Here is an 8,816-nt window from a genome sequence, read left to right as displayed (position 1 = left end):
CCCAATCGCGACGGCGGTCCCTCCGTCCGTCGGAGCCGGCATCTTCTCCACATTCGACCGAGCATTGCTTCCCGCAGCTGCTCATTGGCGCGGCCGCCCTCCCCCACTGCTGCCATGGCCGTCCATGCTCCTCCAGTCCTCCCCTTCTTTTTCTCTTCCCCGACCCCACCCCATCGCCGGCAAACAGGACAGCGCGCATCCACCAGCTGAATGGCCACCGTGTGCCTGGAAGCTGCCCACCTCCCCGACGGTGGAGTCGCTCCTCCACGACGAGGGTCTGGATGGAGGGGTCGTCCCCATCCCTTCGTCCAAGGGTGAGCGGGCCTCGCCGTGCCTGAGGACGGCCACCAACCACCGCGTCCACAACCTCCCAGAGCAGCCACACATGTGCCTCCTCGCTGCTCAGTCCCTGGCCACGCACGCTCTGGCCGCAGCGTCCAGGCCGTTCACAGTTGCCACCCTAGTCCGTTCACCACCGCCAACCGAGGCCGATCGACAATGCAGCGATGAGGTCGTTCAACGACACAATGGTTAGAGGCTTTATCTCTATGTTTCTTCCTCTATGAAATGTTTCCTAGCTTTCTTGGCTTTGCCTCTTCCGAGCCAACGATTTTTTGATTCGGGGACTGAATGAGTGCACTTCGCTGAGGCATTCGATGTACTAATGTTTTGCTTGCTTAGCACAAGTTCAAGATGCTTGTTCAGTGTGATATATAGCTAAAAGGAAAAGATGAATTGTGTTTTCTGATAGCAAAAATTGATGCTCTCTAGTTCACCATGTATATATGTCATCAGTTCAAATCGACCGCTAGCTGCCGTACAAGTTGAATCCTGGCTGCAATCTTCGCCAAAGCAGCCATCCTCCCTATTCTGAACTACCACCAGCCTCTGCCATGTTCGCCTAGCTCCATGGCCAAAGCAAATGGCGTGAGGGCGTTTTCGCTAGCTCTCTTTGTTTTCTTTTTCGTTCCTAGCTGCCACGGCGTTGCTTGGTTTTACTGCTTTTAAAAGAGTTCAACTAAAAAATTCTGAGTAGTTCAAATACAAGAGTCGAGAAAAGTACCGAGTTTTGACAAAGTTGGAATAGAGTTTTGACAAAGTGGGAAGAGAGTAATTCAGGTACTAGAGCACTCCACCAAAAAAATAGTGTTTTATTTTTACTATGTTGCCTCGTTCAGGCCGTTCACAGTTGCCTCTTAGGGCTAGATATTTTTCATAAGTTCTTAAATTTCTAGAGCTTCAGTCCAACTATGTTGCTTGTGCGATTATCCTTTCGCAGAAAATCACACTGAAGATTGTTTTGTTCTCTGAACCTAAGCACATTTGTTCTTTGAGCTTAAATACATTTATTCTCTGAACATAAACTGGTTGGTTCTCTGAATTTAAGTGTGTGTGCTTTGTGTGTATTGGAGCATTACATATATTCAGTTTTGCTGTTGGATTGGGTCATCGTAGTGCCTGTGGAGCTTACTTTTCAGCCCAGGTCGTGGCTTTGCTGCGGCACACCTCGCACTGCTTCTCCTTGCTGGACTAGTCGACTTACAAGAGATCAACTCAAATAAAAATTACCCAAGGTGAGATTAAACTGAAATAGTGATGCTTGATGAAAGCCTTCTGCTGCCTACAAGTTAAGAAAATCGGATCCCAATATCGTGTCTGTGTTTATGTCAGTAAGCAAATACTCGAAATACGCTGAATATTGAGTTCTTCTAGCAGAGGGCCTGACACTACTTCTTATACCAAAGATTTTCATTTTGCCATGTAGTTTTTCTGTTTGCTTTTGTGGGAGAAAAAACCCGAATGGAGTCATACAACATAACACCACCTTGTAGGCTTTTTTTGTTTTCTTAATTCATCATATAGCTCACCTTGTAGGATCCAGCGTGCCCTACCGCGCGTTCTCCATCGAACGGTCAGACTTCTTGTCCTCCGGTCCTCCCTCTCCACCACTCTAGGATCTGCATCGCCGTCCCAGTCCAACACCATGGCGCCGGGGTGGTCGAGTTCATCGCGTTGAGTAGTCCAAGGCTGCCAGCTTCCTATTTCCTCCATGGCGTCAGGGTGGTCGAGTTCAATTCAGTTTCAATTCTTATTTTAATTTACTCCACTTTCTAATTTTATTTCAGTTCCATATCTAATTTTACTTCAGTTCAATTCTTAGTTTAGTTCAGTACATTCCTCGCCTGGAACATCAACTATCTGTTAATATGGCAAGCAAATGAATATGAAACCTTTATGTTCTGGTATCACTGGATAAAAACGGATGATGTGTAAAGCTCCAACTTGGTATTGACTTGCTGTTGCCTATCATGCTTTAGGTGGTTCGGCACATGGCCTGTTCCAACGATCTCTAATGGTGGTCATGGCGTGGTGTTGGAGGCCCCGTATGCAAACAGGGACAAGTTGTGGGATGGCATACAAGTGGGGATGGCAACAAAGCTTGAGAGATTTTATGTTGCCATATCGGGCTTCACAGTCAATAGCACCATGCTCTGGGATCCCAAACTGAGGTCCCATCAGGTCTGGAACACGACCCGGCACCCGGAAAATGGTGTAACAGGGCTTCCAAGTGAGCTCCTTGCTTCTTGCTTCTCTTTAAATCTCTTGAGCTTCACATGGTATGTTCAAGACAAGTACTCTAGTGGTTGTATTGTATGGCATTCGTTTAAATGGTCGGCTATACTGACACCGCATAAGTGGAAATTCAAAAGAAAATAAAAGGTGTCAATGGAGCAATATAAGAACAAAAACAGTTCTGTGTAGCCATCTAGCAACATGGTGGTCAAACAACATCCCGCCAGCCACCCTCCACCCTGCGCCACCCGCCGGCCTCCCTCCACCCCGTGCGGGCTCACCCCGGCGGCCGCTACTCGTCCATGAATGGGGTGCCTCGGATCCCATCGTCGGCGTCCCGTCGACGGTGGCCATGAGCGAGAGCACCTGTATTTGGCGGGAGCGGCTCCATATCCCTGCTTCCCCTCCTCACCTCCACTTCGTTGTGGTTCGTTGTTGAAAAAAGAACGGCCGTGTACAGTTCCCCGGTGGTTGCCTTGCCACCCTGGGGCGCGAGCTCGTCCACGAGGGGTGCATGCAGCCGTCCAAGTGGAGCGTTGACGCCAGTACAAGTAGAATCATTGGTTGCGGCCACCATCTTCACCAAGCATTGCACATTCGTCCAAGTCGAGCACACACACTAGGAGAACACCAGCCCATTGCTTTGCACATTGCTTGGTTATGCATGACTGATGATGGATGCAGCAAGCGTTTATATTAGTTTGATCTTGTGCAAGACTCAAATTTTTGTCTCAGTTTTCATGGATGCTAGCCGGCAATACGTCGAAGATTCCTGACTTGTGGTGATAGCGGCCACCACTAAGGGCATTTGCTTCCAGCACAGGAGCTACATGCTCGACGGTTGCACACTGCCGCCATGGACATGCACAAAGATATTGAGTACATGTATGTTAGTTCAGTTTTTTTATTGATTTACCTTGTTTAAGTAGTAGTGCAGCAATAAAAGGTGTAGTTGTACTAATGTTTTAGTTGCTATATGGGGAACCCGGGGGCCATTTATTTTGGTTTTCAGTTCAGCTTTTCTGTTCTTTTCAATCCGTATCCTTTATTGTGCATAATCTTGAGGAAATCCCAAAAAATCATGTGTGCACTCAAGGTAATTAAGTGCCTTCGTAAATTCTGACAGTCCACCCCAGACTAACCAAATAGTACATGTTAGTCTTGGTTTGTGGTTAGACATGCAATTCTGCTAATTCGGTGCCAGTTCTTCTATTCTAAACTAACTTGCTCAATGACAGAAATGTGTATCGCACAGTACATGTATTACTACTGGGAATGTTCAGAAATCAGAACTCAAAAGAAGTATTGACAGCACAACTACTGTATATTCAAGGAGTCAGGTTTTGCTCCTACATCACCTCGTCTCCTCCGTTCGACAAAAGCCTCAGATAAGTTCACACCATGGTTTCGCTCTTTCGTATAATTCTTGAGTCCAGACTCCTTCGGTTTTTGTTCCATAGAAATTAAAGAAACCTGTAGAAGTTTGGGGTATAAAATTCTATAAGTTCAAAACCGGGAAACTAGTAAGTTCAGACAAAATTAAAACTGTCAAGAGAACATGAGAGTTTTTGTCAAAGAACCGAGGCTTCCCCACGCCAGTACAAACTTTTTAAATGTGTGGATTTTGTCAAAGCAAAAACTGAATGGGTGGCAAGATGAATGTAGTTGTTATTAAAAGTTTCTTTTTGAACTTCTCCTCTTAATATACATGAACTTGATTATCTTTTTAACCGGTTAAATATACAGGGTTGGCAAGACGACTATAGTTGTTATAGCAAAAAAGTACATTTTTCTTAAAAAAGTTTCTGTTTGAACTTCTCCAATTAATATACATGAACTCAATTATCTTTTTAACATGTACTCACATGAGCTCGTTTGGATTTTTGTGTTTACTTGTAACACAATCAGTTCAGATCTCGAGAGACCGTAAGTTTAGTTCATCTTTTTAATGCTTTTCAGTACATCTACTTACCAATCGTAAGTTCAATTTCCTTTGTGTTTCCATGTTATTTCTATAGCACAACAGGTGTGTGTGGTTATGTTAATGAGCGCATGTAACAAAGTTTATTTTGTAAGTTCAGAGAAGCAACGAGGTAAAAAGCAAAAACACTAAAACCATGCAATTCTTGTAAAGATATCTGAAAGTTCAACAATAAAATTTATATAAGTTTAGTCTCAAGTGGAGATAAGTTGCTGCATCTCTCTCTGCCCGTGGATGCTCATGTGCTATAGTTGCTTTCTCCCCTTCCTGTACATGCTGCTACTCACCTTTTAATCTCTCTGATGCGTTGTGTTGCACTACTGCAGCTTGATCCAGGACGTGCTAGCTCATGCTGGCTGGAACTAGGATGCAAAAGGGTTGACGGATCCATGCCGCACAAGCACTGATGCTCTGCTTTCTTCGTACTTTGTGTTCTAATTTGCTTATTGGCCTATATGGGAACTGAGTGAGTGCATTTCACCAAGGCATTCCATTGTGCTGATGTGTATGCTTGCTTAGCACAAAATTCATATACTGCCAATTTATTTTGAACTGAACTGATGTTGCTCTTGAATCATACCTTCAACGATCCGGTAGCCGGCGTCTGTCCTACCCCATCGCCTTCGGTCTTTTTCCAGTTTGAGACAGTGAGAGGCGCCTGGGACTCGCCGGGGACCAAGCTGCACCATTGAGAGCCTCCACAAGTACGCCTTCCTACCAGCCCCCGATGGTAGTTTTCTCCACCGTAAGAAGGTCCATCTTCTCATCACCTATCCGTCCCAATACATGCTAAAAATATATATGGCAAAGTCAATGCTATTTTTCATCTATTTTCTGAAGAAAACCGAACTTGGTCAGAGTAACTGAAGAACACAACTTTAGTTGATGATTGCGGGTTGTCTGTGTGCTTTGATTGGTCTCATTTCGAAGATATTTCGTTAGTGTATGACATGGTTGCTGCAGATATCCAAATAAGTAGACACAAAATTTGCATGAAATAGAATTTTGGCAGCGTTTTTCATCTTTAAGGGTCCAGGACGGGAGTCTAGTTGTTTATTCTTCTGCTTAGAGAACTTCTTCAGTTTGCATGGGAGAACTTATTCTATTCCTGTTGCTCGCAAGCTGTTTGTTGATATGCCTAGAAGAACTAAAATAATCTTTTGTGATGGTTCTTTGTTGTTAAATAAAAGCTAACTTTTATGCACATGTGGACTATAAAACATTTGCTATGGAGCAGTACACGTATTACTTTTATGTGGACTATAAAAATTTGCTATAGTTCACCTTCAAAAACTTTATAAGTACAGAGATATCACCTAGATGTAACACATTTGCTTTGGAGGCTCACAAGGGGCAGTCTAACTAGCATGTTGATGTTGTATGTGCATGGTGGAGGCCTCCTTCCTGTTGTTATTTGCTCCATATTGAGAATTGTTTTGTAAAAGTTAATGGGATGGCTGCAGTTAGAAGATGATGCTAGCAAGTTCAAACTCTCTTGAATGGATAGATCATAATGCAGTTAGGAGAAGTGATGTTATGAATATGTTGTATGCTATATCTGTGTGTATTACAAAAAAGTTCTATTTGTGTTAAATAAACAGTTCGGCAGTATATTATATAGTAAATTCACTAAACCAGGATTTGGCAAGCAGTTTTGTAAAAAGGTTTATGATGATTTGCTTCGACGTGATTTTTTGTGTCTATTTTGGCAGCCCAACAAGATGAACCGTACACGCGAGGAACCTCCCGAGGGTAGCAACTCCTCCGTCCAAGTCGAGCGTTGGGCGCCGTCCAGGTCGAGCATTGGGTGCCGTCCAAGTTAAGTCATCCAACAAATGGGAGAGCGAGCTTTGCTCCGGGGTAGCCCATCCTAGACGCGCAGCTGCTCTGCTCTCCACATGAATTTAGTACATAATACTCTCTCTCTCTCTCTCTCTCTCTCTCTCTCTCTCTCTCTCTCAATTTATTCAAACCTATAGCATGGACACAGTTTGTATGAAAAAAATACCTCTTTGAAGTTCTAATTTGTTGTACATATGCCTTCAGAAATTAACAAAATATAAATTATTATTTGTTCCTTGTTATATGACAGGATTGGATTGGGTTGTAGTGCATGTCAGGCTCTATTGATCTCCGTCCACGAGTGGTGCTACCTCGAGTCCGGTCGACGGCCTCCACGAGCGCGAGCAGCCCATATCCGGCGGCAAGATGAAGGTCACCCATGAACCATGCTTCCTCTAATCACATCCACCTTGTGTGAATTCGCAGCTGAGAATAAGCACAAGCACCTACAGTCCCCCGGTGGCTTTGGCCGCACTTGGCCACTAGCTCGTCCATCATGGTGACTGGCAGCCGTCCAAGTGGAACGCGGACATCAGTCCAAGGAGAACTAGTTCGTATAAACTGAGAGTTATGTATAATTAGGGGATCCAATGTTGAAAAGTTCAATTAAGCCGTGTGTGCAAATTCAAAGAATTATTGTAGGAAAGTTTAGAAGTTTGGTTTCGTGAGGAAAATGTATGATTTTCTATCAGTATTTGGTATGATTCATTTACCTCGGGTGCAACCCAAAACTAGACAAAAATGTCAGATGATGAAAGGAAAAATGGTTTGTATTAAAAATATTGATCAGTACGAGTTAAAAACAGTAGTCCGTTCGAAATAAAAGAAATGGCAGAAATTCAAATTGTAAAAGTTCAAGAAAAAAAAGAAACCCCATAGAAATTCAAATGGTAAAAGTACAAGTCGTAAAATAAGAGAAGTTCAGAACATCGTTGTAAAAAATGTTAAGTTCAAAAAAAAAGAAACAAACAAAAGATTTTCTTTTGAAATAAAATATCATTCAGTTCGACGACATAAACTACGTAAGTACAGGGGCAATGCTTCCGTAAACCATTGAAACTTTAAGAGAAAAACCTTACCCAAAAAACAAAGTAAAAGTTTAATCTGTGAAAACGTGCTTAGTACAAATCCATACGGAGATCAGTTCGAGTACTTTGTTTTCGGAACGAAAAAGAAAAATACGACAGGCTTCACCGTATTCAAAATTACTTTGTGAAATAATACATCAGTAATAACACACAAAAAAATCAGTACAAGTACTCTGTTTTTTTTAAGGAAAAACACCATGATGGGTCTCACCGTAATCCAAATTACTCTTCAACGACTGCAAATATGAGAAAACATTCAACATGACTAAGTTTTGCATTTTTGATAGCTATCCAACGGTATATTATTTGCCCCGTTTCGACAAACTTTTAAAAAAATCGCGTTCAAAATCAAATTTGGCCGTATTCGAATTCGTTTTTAAATCGTAAGGAATTAGAGAAACATTTCCATACGAAAAAGTTGCGCATTTTAAGTAGCTTTCCGACGCCGTATGATTTGCGTCAATCCGACAAACCGTTTGCAAAAAATCGCGAAAATACGTTTCTCCCGGAATTTTACCGTTTTCCAAATTACTTTTAAATCGTATAGAATTGGAAAAAATAATAGATATATGAAAGATGCGGATTTTCACAAGCTTTCCAACGTCATCTTATTTGCTCAATTCCGACAAACCGTTTGAAAATTGTGTCCAAAATACGATTCACGTTTTCGGTTTTGAAAAAAACGGTTTTTTCAAAACTGCTCTTAAACCATAATGATTTTGCAAAAACGTTCGATATACTTGAAATATGGTTGTCAAGAGCTTTCCAGTGATATATTACACGTCCTGTTCTGACAAAAAAATTAGAAAAAGTTTTTGAACTAAAGAAGACGATCTGTTAAACACAACTGAAAGCATCTGTTCAACCGCTTTGAAAACATCAGTACAACCACCTGAAACGGTCAGTTCAAAAAGGGTAACAGAATAATATTATGTTACGTTACGCGTAACAGAATAGCCCAGATGTATATATGTAGAGCATTTTTAATTTTTGAATCATGGCAAATTTCTTTTTTGTGTGTCTAATTTCTTCTTTTCGACAAAGAATATATAGAGCATGGCAATTTCATGTTTTATATCATGGCATTTAAATTTTAAATTTCATGGCATTTTTATTATCTCAATTATGGCAAACAAATTCTTTGATTTTTCTTTTTTAGATGTTTTACTTTATATTTTTTACTAATTTTAGCACATCATTTTTTGTTTATTTTTATGTAATTCATGTTGTTTAAAATATAATGGATGACACTTTTAATAGGAGTTCGAACCTAATCATTATTTTGGCCCATTTTGTTTCTTTTCGATAGTTAATTGATGGGGTTTGCATAA

The 8,816-nt window shown here is 41.6% G+C and overlaps 1 protein-coding gene across 7 annotated transcripts; it reads left to right on the top strand.

Moving 5' to 3' along the window:
* Nucleotides 1–6: 6 nt before the first annotated feature.
* LOC123137772 (uncharacterized) lies at nt 7–7,177 on the top strand. 7 transcript variants are annotated; one of them, XR_006468521.1, is made up of 7 exons: nt 7–530; nt 2,319–2,569; nt 3,310–3,459; nt 3,813–5,021; nt 5,153–5,259; nt 6,268–6,462; nt 6,648–7,177. XR_006468521.1 is itself a non-coding variant. In XM_044557619.1 (2 exons), exons 1-2 carry the CDS (start codon nt 125–127, stop codon nt 1,953–1,955), a joined length of 486 nt encoding a protein of 161 aa, XP_044413554.1. In that variant the 5' UTR covers nt 7–124; the 3' UTR covers nt 1,956–2,304. The 7 variants fall into 7 exon arrangements, 1 of the variants encoding a protein (XP_044413554.1); XR_006468523.1 differs by having other exon boundaries at nt 5,153–5,300; nt 6,268–6,373; XR_006468519.1 differs by having other exon boundaries at nt 5,153–5,300.
* The last annotated feature ends 1,639 nt before the right edge of the window (nt 7,178–8,816 follow it).

Source organism: Triticum aestivum, chromosome 1B (genome assembly GCF_018294505.1).
Source record: "Triticum aestivum cultivar Chinese Spring chromosome 1B, IWGSC CS RefSeq v2.1, whole genome shotgun sequence".
Classification (NCBI taxonomy): domain Eukaryota; kingdom Viridiplantae; phylum Streptophyta; class Magnoliopsida; order Poales; family Poaceae; genus Triticum; species Triticum aestivum.
The sequence above is the reverse complement of the archived record's forward strand: the minus strand, read 5'-3'. Positions and strand labels throughout refer to the sequence as shown.